The sequence below is a fragment of the Salmo salar genome, chromosome ssa20 (assembly GCF_905237065.1).
Source record: "Salmo salar chromosome ssa20, Ssal_v3.1, whole genome shotgun sequence".
In the NCBI taxonomy this organism is placed as follows: Eukaryota; Metazoa; Chordata; class Actinopteri; order Salmoniformes; family Salmonidae; genus Salmo; species Salmo salar.
This window is the reverse complement of record NC_059461.1, coordinates 8,622,690-8,642,614: the sequence shown is the minus strand read 5'-3', so window position 1 is coordinate 8,642,614 and position 19,925 is coordinate 8,622,690. Positions and strand designations below refer to the sequence as shown.

Here is a 19,925-nt window from a genome sequence, read left to right as displayed (position 1 = left end):
TGATATCACAAAGTGCTGTACAGAAACCCAGCCTAAAACCCCAAACAGCAAGCAATGCAGGTGTAGAAGCACGGTGGCTAGGAAAAACTCCCTAGAAAGGCCAAAACCTAGGAAGAAACCTAGAGAGGAACCAGGCTATGAGGGGTGGCCAGTCCTCTTCTGGCTGTGCCGGGTGGAGATTATAACAGCACATGGCCTAGATGTTCAAATGTTCATAAATGACCAGTATTGTCAAATAATAATAATCATAGTAGTTGTCGAGGGTGCAACAAGTCAATAACACAAGAGTAAGTGTCAGTTGGCTTTTTCATAGCCGATCTTTGAGATTATCTCTACCGCTCCTGCTGTCTCTAGAGAGTTGAAAACAGCAGGTCTGGGACAGGTAGCACGTCCGGTGAATAGGTCTGGGACAACAGGTCTGGGACAGGTAGCACGTCCGGTGAACAGGTCAGGGTTCCATAGATACAGGCAGAACAGTTGGAACTGGAGCAGCAGCATGGCCAGGTGAACTGGGGACAGCAAGGAGTCATCAAGCCAGGTAGTCCTGAGGCATGGTCCTAGGGCTCAGGTCCTCCGAGAGAGAGAAAGAAAGAGAAAGAGAGAATTAGAGAGAGCATATTTAAATTCACACAGGACACCGGAAAAGACAAGATAAATACTCCAGATGTGACAGACTGACCCTAGCCCCCCGACACATAAACTACTGCAGCATAAATACTGGAGGCTGAGACAGGAGGGGTCAGGAGACACTGTGGCCCCATCCGAAGAAACCCCCGGACAGGGCCAAACAGGTAGGATATAATCCCACCCACTTTGCCAAAGCACAGCCTCCACACCACTGGAGGGATATCTCCAACCACCAACATACCATCCCGGGACAAGGCCGAGTATAGCCCACAAAGATCTCCGTCACGGCACAGCCCAAGGGGGGGCGCCAACCCAGACAGGAAGACCACGTCAGTGACTCAACACACTCAAGTGACGCACCCCTCCCAGGGACGGCATGGAAGAACACCAGTAAGCCAGTGACTCAGCCCCCGTAAAAGGGGTAGAGGCAGAGAATCCCAGTGGAAAGAGGGGAAACCGGCCAGGCAGAGACAGCAAGGGCGGTTCGTTGCTCCAGCCTTTCCGTTCACCTTCACACCCCTGGGCCAGACTACACTTAATCATAGGACCTACTGAAGAGATATGTCTTCAGTAAAGACTTAAAGGTTGAGACTGAGTCTGCGTCTCTCACATGGGTAGGCAGACTATTCCATAAAAATGGAGCTCTATAGGAGAAAGCCCTGCCTCCAGCTGTTTGCTTAGAAATTCTAGGAACAATTAGGAGGCCCGCGTCTTGTGACCGTAGCGTACTTGTAGGTATGTACGGCAGGACCAAATCGGAAAGATAGGTAGGAGCAAGCCCATGTAATGCTTTGTAGGTTTAGCAGTAAAACCTTGAAATCAGCCCTTGCCTTAACAGGAAGCCAGTGTAGGGAGGCTAGCACTGGAGTAATATGATCAAATTTTTGGGTTCTAGTCAGGATTCTAGCAGCCGTATTTAGCACTAACTGAAGGTTATTTAGTGCTTTATCCGCGTAGCCGGAAAGTAAAGCATTGCTGTAGTCCAACCTAGAAGTAACAAAGGCATGGATTAATTTTTCTGTCATTTTTGGACAGAAAGTTTCTGATTTTTGCAATGTTACGTAGATGGAAAAAAGCTGTCCTTGAAACAGTCTTGATATGTTCTTCAAAAGAGAGATCAGGGTCCAGAGTAACGCCGAGGTCCTTCAGTTTTATTTGAGACGACTGTACAACCATCCAGATTAATTGTCAGATTCAACAGAAGATCTCTTTGTTTCTTGGGACCTAGAACAAGCATCTCTGTTTTGTCCGAGTTTAAGAGTAGAAAGTTTGCAGCCATCCACTTCCTTATGTCTGAGACACAGGCTTCTAGCGAGGGCAATTTTGGGGCTTCACCATGTGTCATTGAAATGTACAGCTGTGTGTCATCCGCATAGCAGTGAAATTGAACATTATGTTTTCGAATGACATCCCCAAGAGGTAAAATATATAGTGAAAACAATAGTGGTCCTAAAACGGAACCTTAAGGAACACCGAAATTTACAGTTGATTTGTCAGAGGACAAACCATTCACAGAGACAAACTGATATATTTCCGACAGATAAGACCTAAACCAGGCCAGAACTTGTCCATGTAGACCAATTTGGGTTTCCAATCTCTCCAAAAGAATGTGGTGATCGATGGTATCAAAAGCGGCACTAAGATCTAGGAGCACGAGGACAGATGCAGAGCCTCGGTCTGACGTCATTAAAAGGTCATTTACCACCTTCACAAGTGCAGTCTCAGTGCTATGATGGGTGTCTAAAACCTGACTGAAGCGTTTCGTGTACATTGTTTGTCTTCAGGAAGGCAGTGAGTTGCTGCGCAACAGCTTTTTCTAACATTTTTGAGAGGAATGGAAGATTCGATATAGGCAGATAGTTTTTTATAATTTCTGGGTCAAGATTTGGCTTTTTCAAGAGAGGCTTTATTACTGCCACTTTAAGTGAGTTTGGTACACATCCGGTGGATAGAGAGCCCTTTATTATGTTCAACATAGGAGGGCCAAGCACAGAAAGCAGCTCTTTCAGTAGTTTAGTTGGAATAGGGTCCAGTATGCAGCTTGAAGGTTTAGAGGCCATGATTATTTTCATCATTGTGTCAAGAGATATAGTACTAAAACACTTTAGTGTCTCCCTTGATACTAGGTCCTGGCAGGGTTGTGCAGACTCAGGACAACGGAGCTTTGGAGGAATACGTAGATTTAAAGAGGAGTCCGTAATTTGCTTTCTAATGATCATGATCTTTTCCTCAAAGAAGTTCATGAATTCATCACTGCTGAAGTGAGAGCCATCCTCTCCTGGGGAATGCTGCTTTTTAGTTAACTTTGCGACAGTATCAAATCAATTTCAGATTGTTCTTATTTTCCTCAATTAAGTTGGAAAAATAGGATGATCGAGCAACAGTGAGGGCTCTTTGATACTGCACGGTACTGTCTTTCCAAGCTAGTCGGAAGACTTCCAGTTTGGTGTGGCACCATTTCCGTTCCAATTTTCTGGAAGCTTGCTTCAGAGCTCGTGTATTTTCTGTATACCAGGGAGCTAGTTTCTTATGACAAATGTTTTTAGTTTTTAGGGGTGCAACTGCGTCTAGGGTATTGCGCAAGGTTAAAGTGAGTTCCTCGGTTAGGTGGTTAACTGATTTTTGTCCTCTGACGTCCTTGGGTAGGCAGAGGGAGTCTGGAAGGGCATCAAGGAATCTTTGGGTTGTCTGAGAATTTATAGCACGACTTTTAATGCTTATTCCCTACTACACACTTGCTTGTTTAGTAGGGAATGAGAATCCAACCCCTCTCATGATTCCTCTTTTCCAGAACGATCCACGAGTCCACCTGAAAGGGACCGAGATACTCCAGAGTTGGCTGTTTGTTTCGATGATGAAATTGAGGAGGACTTTGTTGAAGAGAATGAGGACCAGGAGATTTCAGAGAATGGAAAAGAGGTACGGAATGTAACACAACCAACAAAGTAATATGGCCTCTGTCCCCTGCTATGCCATCATATTTACTACTGTGCTTCAAATCTAGTCCAGGAACGGGATTGAAGAATGACTCATTTAATATGAATGCCATGTCGATGAGAACCAAGAGAGGGCTCTACAATAGGAAAAATGACATTTTCCTCAGACAGGGGCCATTTGTAGCCTTTTTTCTGTTTCTTTCAGATTTCACCAGACAGACAGATGTGTGTTCGAGCTCTCTATGACTACCAAGCAGGTCAGTTCCCGGTGTAACTCATACCATGGACCACATGCACACCTATCCGCTCTATGATGCTCTCTGAGTGTGTTAAACCTTGCTTTCTCTTTTTTTCAGAGGATGAATCAGAGATCTCCTTTGAGCCAGGGGACATCATAAGTGCTGTGGAAACGGTGGACAAGGCCTGGTGGCGGGGCTTCAGTAAAGATGGACGCCTGGGACTCTTCCCAGCCAATTACGTGGAGACCATCTAGACACACACACACACACACACACACACTACACAGACACACACACACACGAACACACACTCAGGGACTGAACACTCATTCCCCTACAGTGAAACCACCATAGTATACATGCTGCATACATAGATGCCTTAACTTCAATAGACACATTGGACAACTTCCATTGGATTCCATGCGATAATTTTTATCCCCTTCCGACTCGGCTGTTTTGTGGGGGAAGCCAGTGTCTCCTGTTCTAACCACTGGCAGAAACACACAGTTGTGGACTAGCAAGATCCCCCCCCCCCCTTCCTTCACTCCACAAGAAGGAGGACTGGGAAAGAGAGGGACCACCAGATGGGATGTCTGCAGGCTCAATGAGTCCCTCTTATTACAACCTAATATTCTGATGATTGTTGTTACTATTAGCATACTGTCTGTGTGGATGTGTCATTCCCTTGGTACATTTAACAGCGTTTTCCATGATCTTGAACTGAAAAGTAAGGGACTGTCTTTCTTGTTTCTGTATTGGTGTTATTTTACGTGTGCATAATCTGTTTTATTTACGCCTATTTTTTTTTATCCAAGCAGCATGTTATTCCTATATCTGATACTAATTGATAGCATTGTGCTAATTTCACATAAATGAAAAACCGCTACTTGTAAATCAAACTGTCTCTTTGAAGTGAGAGCTTTTTAAAGTCATTAAGTCTTAATGCACTTCTCTTGTACATAAGAATGTATAGTGACATGCATTTGGTTTATTTTGCTTTGTCATTCTACAAGTGTTTGTGTTCCTTGCATTTACTCCACATTTACAAATAGTAGCCTATGCCATTTACAAAGTCATAATACTTTTAAACTAAAGCTCATATATATTACAGGTCTCATTAGTTTTTGTTCCTACATTAAAATACAAATACTATTTTCAAGGTATATATCTTTATTCATGAAAACAGCATACAAAGCATGAAACGTGAAGCAGAAAGTAACTTTACATAATGCATATCATATTGTTTTTTGTTTTTTTTAAACAACCAACAGGAAAACACTACTACAAGTTACTTTGTAATCACAGAAACCTAGAAGTGATGTTGGAACAAGAATTCTAATTTCATTTAATAGAGCTGAACAAAAACATCCATGTTTTTTCTCCCCATAATAATCAGCTTTGTACCATTTTTAAACGTAAAACACTTGCACATCTTCATGATAAATTGTGTTTTTTTATATTCTGAGAAATATAATGGCTATGTACATATAAATCATTTTGCAGAGTTGTCTTTTACCAGGTAACATACTGTACATTAGCCTCACATGTTTGAGTGAGGTTAATGTACAGTCCACACAGTGGACATTTACTTGATTATTGATCAATTTACACCTTTAAACTTTCCTCACAGGACCAGAGAAGTGAGGGTGAGACACACTCATTCGGCCATCCAAATCCTTAGGCATTATTAGTCCATATTCTGTATCCAAAATGACGCCATCCACCTGAGCAGTCAGTCTGTACCACACAACCCTGTCAGACTCAGTAGGATTAGAGTTCCAGATGGGAGCGAGCTTTTTCTCAGTCTGATAATAAATTTGTGATGGGCTCAGACTTGGGGCAGACCAACAGAACATAATCTAACCTTTGAACTGTGGTGGGTTCAACAGAGGGAAAAGGTTCCCAAATGTTTGCGAACCTTGGTTGAACTCACCTCTGTTACTGTCATAAATGACTCTATTCACACGACACTCATAATGCCCTGTGTGGTTGAGCATCAATGAGGAAATAAATAGGGAGGAGTTCCCTAACACATCTGTAAACACAAATCTGTCCCTCCCATACCAGGCAACTGTAAACGCAAAGTCGTCTATGGTAAGGTTAGGGATGTGGAGAGAGGTGCTTTTCTTAGCCAGCTGCACCCGGCTACCTACGTCCTCCTTAAGGTTTGCCGGGATCTGCCCATTTGCCAAAAACCTACCTGGTACTATCAAACTGTCATGTTGTCCCCACCCCTTGCACCCTTACACTGCAGGTTTAATGTCTCTCCTGTATGAACATGCAGTAGTGGTTTATAGTTTAAAGCTCTGCAAACGGTGAGCGGTATTGTGTGCTGCAACGATCAACTAGGTCCCCTGCACTCAAGCTTGTACCACCCAGAGTCTGATCGAGTGAGATTATGGATCTGTATTCTCCTGGTAGATCATTTTAGTCGACCCTTTAAACCAGCAGCCAGCACGAAATTCTCAGATGAAGCTTTAGAAATGTTCCACAGCCACATGCTTTCTTTAGTTTTGTACTTGAAAATCAATCAGTGGAAATAAGTCGCCAGTGAAACGGGAATAATCTCATTGAATTCCGCCACAATCTCATTGAATTCTTGGTCTGCATGGATGGTTTTCTTCAGGAAAGCAAGTAGTAGAATGCTGAGCTTTACGTTTGAAGCCGTTATGTTCCAAGATTCTGTGCACTGCTTGTACACATGCTGTCTCTGCCTCTGTGTAAGACTGTAAATGGCTTCATATGTACTCTCCCTCACTAATCTTTGTCGTAAATGATGCAGGGATGGCGACCTTAATATTCAACTATATCTACTCATCTCTTTTTCTCTGAATCGTTGAGAGCGAGAAATTGTTAGGAAGGTCACAGAAGTGTTAAATGTCACGGGTTGAACATATGGATGATGGGTGGAAATCAACACTTTAATAAATAAAAAAGAGCACTTTTTAATGCTTTCGTTCACGTAACTTGGCGTCATGGACAGCAACCTCATACTAACAATTTCATCTTGTTGGGCTGAATTCTAAACCTTTGTGGTTCACATTAGGGATTCATATTTTCAATACCGGGAATAATTCATATTTATCCCGAAAGTCCCTGGAAATACCGCAAAAAAATCAGTTGTGCTCATTTGAAGCATTTAATACCAAGATATGGTCACTAAAATTCCAGGATTCCAAGATATCCAAGATATGGTCACTAAAATTCCAGGATTCTCCCCAAATAAAATTGTTGCTGCGTCTCATTTGCGACATGGCTGCACCACTATGTAAAGATTTTACAGCTCGGAAACTGATATTTATACTGAACCAAAATATAAACGCAACATGCAACAATTTCAACGATTTTACTGAGTTACAGGTCATTTAAGGAAATCAGTCAATTTAAATAAAATAATTAGGCCCTAATCTATGGATTTTACATCAGCCATGGGTGGGCCTGAGAGGGCATAGGGCCACCCACTTCGGAGCCAGGCCCAGCCAATCAGAATGAGCTTTTGCCCACAAAAGGGCTTTATTACAGAAATACGCCTCAGTTTCATCAGTTGTCCAGGTGACTGGTCTCAGGCGATCCCGCAGGGGAAGAAGCCGGATGTAGAGGTCCTGGGCTGGCATGGTAACTCGTGGTCTGCGGTTGTGGTGCTGGTTGGATGTACTGCCAAATTCTCTAAACCAATGTTGGAGGTGGCTTATGGTAGAGAAATTAACATTAAATTCTCTGGCAACAGCTCTGTTGGACATTCCTGCAGTCAGCATGCCAATTGAGCACTCTGTCAAAATTTGAGACGTCTGGCATTGGTTGTGTGACAAAACTGCACATTTAAGAGTGGCATTTTACTGTCTCCATATAAACTTTGTAATGGCAGTCAAACAAAAGTCAAATGACCAAAATTGCTAAGCTTGCTAGATAACCTCCAACGAATGACAGATTATCTCCTATTTGGCAAAATCTAGTTAATGATTATACAGATAGCAGATCAGCTCATGAATAACGATGAGATGAAGAGAGGAAATTGTTTAAATATCAAGGTATCTTAACGGGGACGAACTCTTTAAAAAAAATATTGAATTCTCTACCGAAGCTCTCATATGGGCAGCAATACGAGACAGCGCAGAGAAGCGGGGGAAATGTTATAACCGTATTATCACATGCGTAGATGAGACGTGCTTTGATAATGCAACCTATGGATTACAGAATAAAGTTAGGAATTTTCTGGATTTGAGTGGGCTAGGAACAAAAGGAAAATATCCTAGGCTCTACTGTATATAAGGCTATAAAGCTACTACGTGAGTCAATAGATAAATAATAGGCTACAGTTGATTTAGGCTACATAATTGCATGGTAAATGTTTCTAATCAGTGATAGATGAGCAAAAGAATAAGTGAGCAACCACTTCCACTTGTCCAGACAGAAATCAATTAACCAAATATATAGACAGATTCAGTGTAACAAAATCACATTGACTGATTATCAGACAAGTCACAGGCTTTCGGTCGGGAGTGGGACAGGCTACTATACAAGTGAAGTGCAAAGAGACTTGTATAACATAATAGCAAAATGTTTTGATCAGCTAATATATACTACATGTCCAAAAGTATGTGGACACCTGCTTGTCGAACATCTCATTCCAAAATCATGGGCATTAATATGTAGTTGGTCCCTGCTCTGCTGCTATAACAGCATCCACTCTTCTGGGAAGGCTTTCCACTAGATGTTGGAACTTTGCTGCTGGGATTTAATTCAATTCAGCCACAAGAGCATTAGTGAGGTTGGGCACTGATGTTGGGCGATTAGGCCTAGCTCACATGCGGCATTCCAATTAATCTCAAAGGTGTTCGATGGGGTTGAGGTCAGGCCTCTGTGCAGCCAGTCAAGTTCTTCCACACCGATCTCAAAAAAACATTTCTGTATGGACCTCGCTTTGTGCATGGGGGCATTGTCATGCTGAAACAGGAAAGGGCCTTCCCCAAACTGTTGCCACAAAGTTGGAAGCACAGAATCGTCTTGAATGTCATTGTATGCTGTAGCGTTAAATTTCCCTTCACTGGAAGTAAGGGGCCTAGCCCGAACCATGAAAAACAGCCCCAAACCTTTATTCATCCTCCACCAAACTTTACAGTTGGCACTATGCATTCGTGCAGGTAGCATTCTCCTGGCATCAGCCAAACCTAGATTCATCCATCGGACTACCAGATGGTGACGTGTGATTCATCACTCCAGAAAACTTGTTTCCACTGCTCCAGATTCCAATGGCGGGGAGCTTTACACCACTCCAGCCGACGTTTGACATTGCGCATGGTGATCTTAGGCTTGTGTGAGGCTGCTTGGCCATGGAAACCTATTTCATGAAGCTCCCGACAAACAGTTATTGTGCTCACTCGGTAGTGAGTAATGCAATCGAGGACAGACGATTTTTACGCGCTATGCGCTTCATCACTCAGCAGTCCCGTTCTGTGAGCTTGTCTCAGCTAAGCCGTTGTTGCTCCTAGACATTTCCACTTCACAAATATAGCACTTACAGTTAACCGGGGAAGCTCTAGCAGGCCAGAAATGTAATAAACTGACTTGTTGGAAAGGTGGCATCCAATGACGGTGCCACGTTGAAAGTCACTGAGTTCTTCAGTACAGGCCATTGTACTGCCAATGTGTGTCTATGGAGATTGCGTGGCTATGTGCTCGCTTTTATACACCTGTCAGCAACAGGTGTGTGGCAAAAATAGCTGAATCCATTCATTTCAATGGGTGTCCACATAAATTTGGCCATGAAGTGTATGAGCAAACTAGAATAAAGATCATTAGCATTCACCTCAATTTAGCTAACATTTTCCAGCCTAATTGTTAGCAACAATACAAACAAAGATCGAGTGAAAACATAAATCTGACATTGATTGATTTATCTATAGGAGTCCACCATGCTTGTCTCAAAGGAGCACGACGCGATGGCACTGTCCCAGAAATGATAACCTAGGTGACCACACAAGACTATTGCTTTAAATTAGTATAACAGTTGGATAGCCTATGACTTTGGGTGTTTCAGTATAAGCAAGAATTTGACACATGACTTCAATTGCATCAGCCTACTTTATTCCAATATTTTCATAATTTAGTTGATCATAACTAAGGTGAGTTTACCTTCTCGCCTATGCTGCCCGCCTCCGCTGCCATGTTCTCAACACCAGTTTAAATCAATATAGCCTAGTGATCTAGAAATCTGTCCTTTTTTAGGATTCAGGCTCATTCAATGTCTGTTATGTCAGATCAGGACCAGGCTTGGACCGAGATAGAACTTTCAGTTCTGATGAGAACTCTAAACTGCATTCAGGTCTCGTGTGCAGTCCGGCAGTGCTGAACATGTTGTGGATTTGCATTCGTGCGACATTGGAGGGAAATGTTGTAATTTCCCAGGTCTTGTCATTTTATTTTTCTGGGAAACGTGAAGAGTGGTCCCGGGACAGTCCCGGTTACCAGAGTACCGGTTACCAGTTCACATCAGCAACTTGAATAACAAGGCTATAAAACGTTGAACTCATGGATTTCTGGTTCCGATCAGAAGCCTCCTCCTGAAGGAGGTTTTGTTGTGTGATTGCATATATGTACAGTTGAAGTTGTAAGTTTACATACAACTTAGCCAAATACATTTCACAATTCCTGACATTAATCCTAGTAAAAATTCCCTGTCTTAGGTCAGTTAGGATCACCACTTTTTTTAAGAATGTGAAATGTCAGAATAATAGTAGAGAGAATGATTTATTTCAGCTTTTATTTCTTTCATCACATTCCCAGTGGGTCAGAAGTTTACATACACTCAATTAGTATTTGGTAGCATTGCCTTTAAATTGTTTACCTTGGGTCAAACGTTTCGGATAGCCTTCCACAAGCTTCCCACAATAAGTTCGGTGAATTTTAGCCCATTCCTCCTGACAGAGCTGGTGTAACTGAGTCAGGTTTGTAGGCTTCCTTGCTCGCACACACTTTTTCAGTTCTGCCCACACATTTTCTATAGGATTGAGGTCAGGGCTTTGTGATGGCCACTCCAATACCTTGACTTTGTTGTCCTTAAGCCATTTTCCCACAACTTTTGAAGTATGCTTGGGGTCATTGTCCATTTGGAAGACCCATTTGCGACCAAGCTTTAACTTCCTGACTAATGTCTTGAGATGTTGCTTCAATATATCCACATAATTTTCCTTTCCTCCTGATGCCATCCATTTTGTGAAATGCACCAGTACATCCTGCAGCAAAGCACCCCACAACATGATGCTGCCACCTCCGTGCTTCATGGTTTGAATGGTGTTCTTTGGCTTGCAAGCGTCCCCCTTCTTCCTCCAAACATAGTGATGTCATTATGGCTAAACAATTCTATTTTTGTTTCATCAGACCAGAGGACATTTCTCCAAAAAGTACAATCTTTGTCCCCATGTGCAGTTGCAAACCGTAGTCTGGCTTTTTTGTGACGGTTTTGGAGCAGTGGCTTCTTCCTTGCTGAGCGGCCTTTCAGGTTATGTCGATATAGGACTCGTTTTATTGTGGATATAGATACTTTTGCACCTGTTTCCTCTAGCATCTTCACAAGGTCCTTTGCTGTTGTTCCGGGATTGATTTGCACTTTTCGCACCAAAGTACGTTCATCTCTAGGAGACAGAATGTGTCTCCTTCCTGAGCGGTATGACGGCTGAGTGGTCCCATGGTGTTTATACTTACTATTGTTTGTACAGATGAACGTGGTACCTTCAGGCGTTTGGAAATTGCTCCCAAGGATGAACCAGACTTGTGGAGGTCTACAATAATTTTTTCTGAGGTCTTGGCTGATTTCTTTTGATTTTCCCATGATGTCAAGCAATGAGGCACTGAGTTTGAAGGTAGGCCTTGAAATACATCCACAGGTACACCTCCAATTGACTCAAATGATGCCAATTAGCCTATCAGAGGCTTCTAAAACCATGACATCTTTTCTGGAACTTTCCAAGCTGTTTAAAGGCACAGTCAACTTAGTGTATGTAAACTTCTGACCCACTGGAATTGTGATACAGTGAATTTTAAGTGAAATAATCTGTCTGTAAACAATTGTTGTACAAATTACTTGTATCACGCACAAAGTAGATGTCCTAACCGACTTGCCAAAACTATAGTTTGTTAACAAGAAATTTGTGGAGTGGTTGAAAAACGAGATTTAATGACTCCAACCTATGTGTATGTAAACTTCCGACTTCAACTGTAGGTAATGTTTCCCTATACATTTCTAGCTTTCTCAAATCAGTGATTTGTATCTATAATATTGCCCCCTACTGTACAATGGCCCTAACTTCAGTACCTATACAAGGCTTTGTAAAAACAAGGAGAGTTATCCCTAGTCTGTGAAAACAATTTTAACATGTGACTCTACATAAAACCAACAAGGACTTGTCAGACTTTATGCCACATGATGTTTGCCTATAATGATTTGCTAAACCTATAAAGGTGTTTTGAAGCCCTTCATTAGGCCTAAAAGTTATAGCCTAATTTGATTAAAGTGTGACTATGAATCATCGCACATAAGAAATGTTTTAACGGATGCAATAAAGTGTGATTGGGCGCTATCTTAGCATGCTGTTTGAAGACCGTTTCACTATACAGGAATTGTGAGATCATTCCCTGATAAAACACTGTTTAGTAAGCTGAAATTGTCTTATGAAAAATCCATCTTTGGCCAGACTAACTCTGCAGCACACAAATTACCCTGATAACTAATAACTACCATAGTGCACCTAACCAAATAGTAATCTGGCATTACTAAGGTGGACACACAAATGACAGGTGGAGAACCTTTAAATACAGCTTCTGTTCACTTCACATCAACTGTCACCATGTTTTGGGTCAAGTGCATAATGTTTTTCAGATAGTAGTAGTCAAATTTGCAAAAAATCAGGTTTTATACTTTATGTTTGAGTACATGTTGGATCAAGTAACATATTTGTGTGAACATCTACATAAACTAACTTTTTACAATATGCCACTTGCATGGTCACTGCTAAATAAACAAGGCTATGCGATAAATAACATATTAGGTATTCAGACATAAGTTCTACATTACGAAAAGGCACTATAGATTTCATCCCTCCACACTGACCCTGTACAATGAGACAAAATGGTAATATCTGAGGTTAAGATGAAGCGCGTTATGTGTTGAAGTGTGTTGCAGTCATTCCAATCAGCAGTAAAGAGAAAAAAACAAGGCTGTTGTAATCACCCATAGCCATGTATGTTTGTAGTACAATTATACACATTAGATTAGAATAGTTAGTCAACTCACTGGAGTATGATTTGTTTGAAGATACCCCTCTGTGTGTTTAAATTCTGAAAGAAAATGCAATGAAGATTACAACACTGCTGTGTAACAGCTTTCAGGCACTGTGGATCCAGAGTGGCTTTGCTTGCCCTTTTCTGAAATAGCCTCAAAGTCAGTAGCACCGTCTGAGATGCTCTTCTCAATTTTAAGAGTCTTAATTGGAACACAACAAGAACAAAATAACATATACATTTCAAGCAACATGATCAAACTATAGTAAGCATACACCAAGCCAAGTACCTCGACTAGTTTTTTAAATGAACTTCTGACTCGCTATGCGTCAATACTTAAAACATGTTTTTTCCTCTGTTGTTGTGTGCCTTTCTTAAATGCTGAAATACACTATATATATATATATATATATATATAAAACGTTAATCAAATACAACCATCGACTATTTCCTAATTGCTGTTGCTCTAAGATGGCAACGCAGCGTGAACGCACATATCCCTGTTTACATCTTACATCTTACATCTTAGTCATTTAGCAGACGCTCTTATCCAGAGCGACTTACAGTAGTTTAATATCAACAGGGAAACTGTCAGCGGTTGTAATTGATTAACGTTTTATTAAAAAGTATGGATTTCAGAAAACAAAGGCGCGCATCAACAGAGGACAAACATAGATACAGGGAAGGTTTAAGAATGTCATTTTTTTAGTATAGACGCATAGCTGGGCGCAGCCAAGACAACCTGAGCACCGCTGGATCTATCATTTTTTTTAGCCGACAAATCACGACTTGCCAGCAAATGTAAACAGAAGTGTTCGTAGACAGAGGGACTTCAGTTCGTTGCCAAGCCAACGTGCCAACAATTTTGTCGCAGCTTTTCAACGTCATCATTATTTAGGAACGTCAGCGACGCACGTTGCTTCGCTTCAGTAAAAACCCAACAATCAAAGCTGTGAGAGCAGCCACTTTTCTGCGTATTCATGGCAAATGGGTGTAAAGATATGCTTTTTGCTCGTGGAGCTGGACAAGTAAGTTATCATTTATATAGTTACTCAGTAATTAGATAGCTGCTTGATTGGCTTGCTAACTAGTAGCTATTGTTGAATTTAAGCTAATGGTTGCAGATTCGCTAGATACCAACGAAGTTAGCCACCTAGCTAGATAGATAGCGAGCTACTCGGTATAGCACCGGAGTTTTAGTGTTAGCAGCACAGATGTAGGGTTAATCTTCATAATCTTTGGTGTTAGTGGTAACAAGTCAGATTGCCAGTTGATATGCCAGCGTCAGGCACTAAAAAGACTGATGGCCAATTCCAAATGTAGTTACCGGGAACCAGGAAGGTCACATAGCATTGGTATGTTTTACTATCTAGCAATTACCTGCTAGTTAGCTTGACCATCTAGTTATGACACATTTATTATACAGCTATGGATATTGAGCAAACTAGATGGAATATTGGCTAGCAATTAGAAAGCATAATGTAAGGGATGGATCGAAATGTACAGAATGGTTACCTGGAGGAAAATGGGGTAGGGTCATGCTTTTTCAGTTTCAGTCAAGGGGAGGGTCATGTAATTTATAATTTATTAAATTTCAATATTTCTCAGTGTTTTAGAATGAGTATCGATGTATGCCAGATGCTGCCCCTCATCTCTGATTCTCCGCGGGGCGCGATATCAAGTAGGCTATTTAGTGTGGTCTCAATTAAATTATCTATAGGCTACGAAGTGCATGCTCGGATGAAGCACAGCGCCAAATTATATTTATAAAATAGCTGCTGGGATGGTGTAAAGACAACTGGGCTGCATTACACTGCTATGGATATTCCAATCCTGATATTCCAATCTGCTCTTGCTGATCAGAAACTTTTTGTGTGCTGCCTAACTCATGACTGTGCAGTATAGTCCTATATGGTGGCAATTCAGGAGGAGAGTCAAAGGTTTCTTCCCCCCCAAAAAAAATTCATTAGGCCTATGCACTATCTATGTTCTGTTCAGTTTGAGATGGAGGACCGGAGGTCAACTTTGATAGCTTGCTACTACTATAATAGATTTGTATTAAAACCAATATGTTTATTACCCATGATGTATTTTTCTGAGTTAATGACCTCACAATAAGCCAGGTGTAAGTAACTTACGTTGTGGTGCTGAAACTTCAAACAGCATTGCGGCACAATCAATCTGAAATGGACAGTTTATGGTGCTGAAAGTAAGCAAATTCGAGTAGGCTAAATTTATTTCAACCGTCTTCATTTTAATTAGACTTTACTAACAACAAGAGGGCTTTGTGTTGGAGCCTATTTCTTCCTATTTAAGAAATAGGTAGTGTAATTAGCTACGTTACATGCCCATAGAGAGAGCATTGCATTGTAGATTTTGTAGTCGACTTGAGATGCAACAGATTTCCACAACGATTTTCGGTTTCGCTACCAACCATATTATAATGTCAAATTGAAACGTTTGTTCAGACAAAAATATTGTTCTCACATATTAGTGTTATTCAACACCCTAAATTAAAGGAATGAGTGGGTTTGGGTGTATTTTACATGAAGGAAACTTGTAACTTATGTAACCACACCAACCGTAACATATCACTCTAGTTTGAGTATCCCTGATTTACATGAACTGTGTTACATCTAGTGTATGAGACCAGCCGGGGAAAGACGTGACTCTGATGCATATGGGAATATCATTGTTTTGTTTTTTTGACATTCAGAGGCTGAGATGCAACCTTTTCTAGCCGAGGAAACTAAAAATAGGCTTTGCTTGGGAAGACATTTCATTCGTTCGCTATCAATTGATTAAAGACAGCTTTTAGGGAAACACTTGACACCTTCTCTCGTTGGGTTAAGTCATGGAAAAGGAGTAGCCAGCAGTTAAAGTTGACATTGTTCTGTGTTGATAGGCCTACTCTGTGTTGGTAGGCCTAACTTTTGAAAATACCATACTCAGATTCTTAATGCCACCCCAAATTTAATTATTTGCAAACAGGGACAGTTTCATTGTAAACGAAACACACTGATTTGGCATTGGAGAAATATAAGATGAACACGCAAGCCTATATCTCTGTCCATTCTTAGCCTGTAATTTCAGTCATTGGTGTGGTATTAAAAACGATTCTGCGAATATGTAAAATGATGGAGAATAATTGCATGAACTGTTTATAAAAGGCACATTTTTCTCGGACCTGCAAATACGATGGAAAATACAATGATAGATTCATGCAATGCTTTTACTATAAAGGAGATCTTTCCACCCCTACTGTTGTCCACGGTAGTCTGCGAACCCACAACAGTTTTCTCCATGTAACCCTTATTATAAATAACGCTCTTACTCTTTAAGTTTCTCAGATGATTTGATTGATTGGTCTAATTGTATTTTTCTCCTAGAGTGATGATTCTGACATTTGGGATGACACTGCGCTAATAAAGGCCTACGACAAAGCAGTTGCATCATTTAAGGTGCCTCTACAGTGTTATTATAGCATTCTGTTGACTGTGTTCTTATTTTCCTCCATATGGATTGATGATTAGGTTGAGAAACATCAGTATCGTGCCATTACAGCTACAGTTTGTGCATTATAGTAGGCAAACATGTCTCCTAGAAGTAGCATCTCAGAAAAGTATCCTTGAAAATGTTCTGTTATCCCTCTGACGTCATGCTCACATTTTTTTCTACGTTTTTAACCATTGGTCCTGACTGTCAGACTGCCCTGAAGGGTGAGGAGGACACGACAATCTCAAAGAAAGACAACCCTGGAAAGAAACGGAAAAACCACAAAAAGAACCGCAGCAGAAAGAGAAGTAGTGCTCCTTCCGATAAAGAGGTAGGTACTGCGCAATAATACAAATACTGTTAAATGAAAGGGGTCTAACCTAACAGGTGTACAACAATTATTGTGTTGCAGTGGAGAGTCGGCGAGCCCTGCTGTGCCTACTGGTCTGAAGACGGCAAGCTTTACGCTGCCACCATCGCCTCCATAGACGAGAAAAGGGGCACCTGTGTAGTTGTGTTCACAGACTATGGGAACGAGGAGGAGCAGAACCTCCGAGACCTTCTGACTGAGAGCTCCGAGGTAGAGGAGGAAGCCCCCAACAAGGTACGTTAAGGATGTTTGTGAAGATGATCCTAAGTGTATGATTGGTTTTCTAACCACTGATGAGAATGGACGGTTAGCCTGGTGGAACTAGCCTGATCGCTGCATTCACCATTCTGTTTTACTGCACGTGAAGTGAAATAGAATGGTGAACTCAGCAGTCAGGCTGGTGGACACGGGACACTCAGTTTCCATTCACAGATTGGAGAGAAGTGATTTAGGCATAGAAGTCAGACTTCAATTACTTTTGAATGGGGACATTTTTTGGAGGGTTCTTATTTCTCTTTCTGTAATGCAGGTTAAAGAAGCAGAGTCTTCTACAAAGGAGAGCGACAGGTCGTCCGTCCCACACCCTCACAGTCACGCGCCACGCTCTAAACCCAAATCCAAATCCCCCAAAGTACCTCCGATGTGGGGTCCAGGTTTCCCTGGCTTTCCCCTAGGTCCCCCTCCCATGCCTGGCTTCAGAATGGTAAGTAGACCCTAATTGTAGGTTGTCAGTCACTATTCATCCGTGCGTTACTTCTCAACATACGAAAAGCACCAACACATTTTGGTGAACTTTTGCTTTAACTTTCATTTGGAAGTTGCTTAACAGGCAGAGGTGGCATTTGAAACATGACATCTTGTATGTGTGGATGGAATAAATCCTTTATTTGACAATGGAGTGTGCATGTTGAAGAGTGTTGTTCTGTCTACAGGGAGACTCTAGACGACCTGGGGCCTCCGGGCCTGCCCCTCCGGGATGGCCTCCCATGATGCCCTCTGGGCCACCGGTAAGGTAGATTCTAGAGCACAGAAATATTCTCTGGCATTTGAAATGTTGCCCGTAGAGATCAGACTCTATTCTATTGAGCAGTGTCGCTGGTACATTTCGTCATGCAGCGGTCTGAAAGATGCACCAGTCTGAACATGGTTGTTTTGTCTCTTTGTCAGATGATCCCTCCCCCTCCCCCCATGAGTCCAGACGGAGAGGACGACGAGGCCTTGGGAAGTATGCTGATCGCCTGGTACATGAGTGGATACCACACCGGATACTACCTGGTACAGTTACACGCCATGCGCGTCATGTCTTGCACGCTGTAGATGAGACAGGGAATTGCTTATTACTGATGGTTAAGTTGAATAATTCACTATCTAATACGCATAGCGGCATCTACATGGATAAACGTTCTGTTCTTATTTTAAATCTCTGGTTTGTTTCTGTTCTACCTTTTTTTGTTATTTTTAGTATTGCATTGTTGTTCATTACTGCATTGTTGGGGTTAAAGCTTGCAAGAAAAGCATTTCATTGTACGTGCATGTGACATTAAAACTTGACGAATCTGCATCACGTTAAGATTGATCGGTCATATATTTTTAGTTCAATACCAGGCGTAAACGGGTTTTTCGATGCAAAAGGAAGTCTGTGTCTAAGTTGCTTCTTTTCTTTTCCGTTACAGGGGTTAAAGCAAGGCCGCAAAGAAGCTGCTGGAAAGAAGGCTCACCACAAGTGAAAAAGGGGACTTCGTCCTTACCTGGTAAATAAATTATAAATAGCAGTTTTTAGTAGTTTACTAAACTGACTTACTTTAGTGGGGTTTTTTTTTATTATTATGTTGTAGCCATTACCTGCTCGGGAAGGATTCCATTGAATTCTTTCTTGACTGACTTGCATGAGCCTCCGATGTTTCGATTGCCACTTTGTGGAAAGAATATAATTATAATTATCTTGCCATTTCAGACAAACCGCCAACTAATATCTTCAAAACGTTTGTGTTCATCCCGCCACCAAAAAAAAACACAAAAATAATTACCTTTGTGTTCTGCTGCGGGTCCTAGGTGTTTGTCTCCATCCCAGATGCAGAGGACTGGAGTGCTGTGAATGAATTGTAACATGTGTGAATGAACTCTTGTTTCAAAGCCTCCATGTGTTTCAGGGTTAAGTTTTGTATTCTTTGTAAATAAACCCAAATAAAGGCTCTTAGCTCACAATTTGCTGTTATGTTACGTTTATTTTCTTTAATACATGTGAATATTCAATTAGTTGATCTCGCACATGGAAAGTTACGACGTTTCATACTTTATATTTATTGAGGGCATTGATATACAGGGCTTGCGAGATCGTACAATCAGAGAGGAAGAGGCAAAGCGAGCTGAATTGACCTAAAAAATTGTCCACGTGAGATCACGCCCTTTTTATATGGAGGTTTATGAGAGAGTATCAAATTACGTGAGGCGTATTTGATCGAATATAAGTTTTGTTATCCTAAGGCTGTTACAAATGTACTGATATAAGCAGATGTACGTGGCATTCTGTTAACTTTGAGAAAATCAACTTAGTTGTGCCTGTATTTCCTCTCATTGGCTAGAATGGCCTTGATCTCGCCTCCTCCCTCCTGCTTCCATCTTTGAGGACATGTTTTTCCATTGTTAGAGTTGGCGCTCGACTATCTTGTCAATATGATAGATCAGCTTTGGTACAATCACCTTGATGTAGTTTTATTTGACCTATATTTAACTAGGCAAGTCAGTTAAGAACAAATTCTTATTTTCAATGACTGCATAGGAACAGTGGGTTAACTGCCTTGTTCAGAGGGAGAACGACAGATTTATACCTTGTCAGCTCGGGGATTTGATCTTGCAACCTTTTGATTACTAGTTCAACGCTCTAACCACTAGGTTACCTGCCACAGTAACAGTTCTTCCCCAGTAGATGGCAGGGTAGTCCGGTACACACTGAAGAAGTAATGTTACAACAATTGTTTCAAA

The 19,925-nt window shown here is 41.4% G+C and overlaps 2 protein-coding genes across 3 annotated transcripts in view; both read left to right on the top strand.

The window, feature by feature from the left end:
• The window catches only part of LOC106580156 (drebrin-like protein B), a 76,046-nt gene extending 70,752 nt beyond the window's left edge, over positions 1-5,294 (top strand). Inside the window, exons 14-16 of the mRNA XM_014160899.2 lie at positions 3,419-3,546; positions 3,769-3,820; positions 3,920-5,294. Coding sequence (XP_014016374.1) covers positions 3,419-3,546; positions 3,769-3,820; positions 3,920-4,056 — 317 coding nt within the window. The 3' untranslated portion in view covers positions 4,057-5,294. The remainder of the gene's footprint in view (positions 1-3,418; positions 3,547-3,768; positions 3,821-3,919) is intronic.
• An 8,657-nt stretch (positions 5,295-13,951) lies between these two features.
• LOC106580157 (survival motor neuron protein 1) lies at positions 13,952-19,148 on the top strand. 2 transcript variants are annotated; one of them, XM_014160901.2, is made up of 9 exons: positions 13,952-14,106; positions 16,468-16,539; positions 16,785-16,904; positions 16,986-17,177; positions 17,473-17,646; positions 17,876-17,950; positions 18,111-18,218; positions 18,617-18,694; positions 18,996-19,148. In XM_014160901.2, the coding sequence occupies exons 1-8, from the start codon at positions 14,059-14,061 to the stop codon at positions 18,668-18,670; spliced, it is 843 nt and encodes a 280-aa protein (XP_014016376.1). In that variant the 5' UTR covers positions 13,952-14,058; the 3' UTR covers positions 18,671-18,694; positions 18,996-19,148. The 2 variants fall into 2 exon arrangements, with proteins under 2 accessions (XP_014016376.1, XP_014016375.1); XM_014160900.2 differs by having other exon boundaries at positions 18,898-19,148.
• Positions 19,149-19,925: the final 777 nt, after the last annotated feature.

Bases quoted from the DNA above. Each gene is read 5' to 3' on its own strand.
- LOC106580157 (XM_014160901.2), top strand. From the start codon at position 14,059: ATGGCAAATGGGTGTAAAGATATGCTTTTTGCTCGTGGAGCTGGACAA. The intron at 16,905-16,985 runs GTAGGTACTGCG...ATTGTGTTGCAG, and splicing joins GTGCTCCTTCCGATAAAGAG to TGGAGAGTCGGCGAGCCCTG. The intron at 17,951-18,110 runs GTAAGGTAGATT...TCTCTTTGTCAG, and splicing joins TGATGCCCTCTGGGCCACCG to ATGATCCCTCCCCCTCCCCC.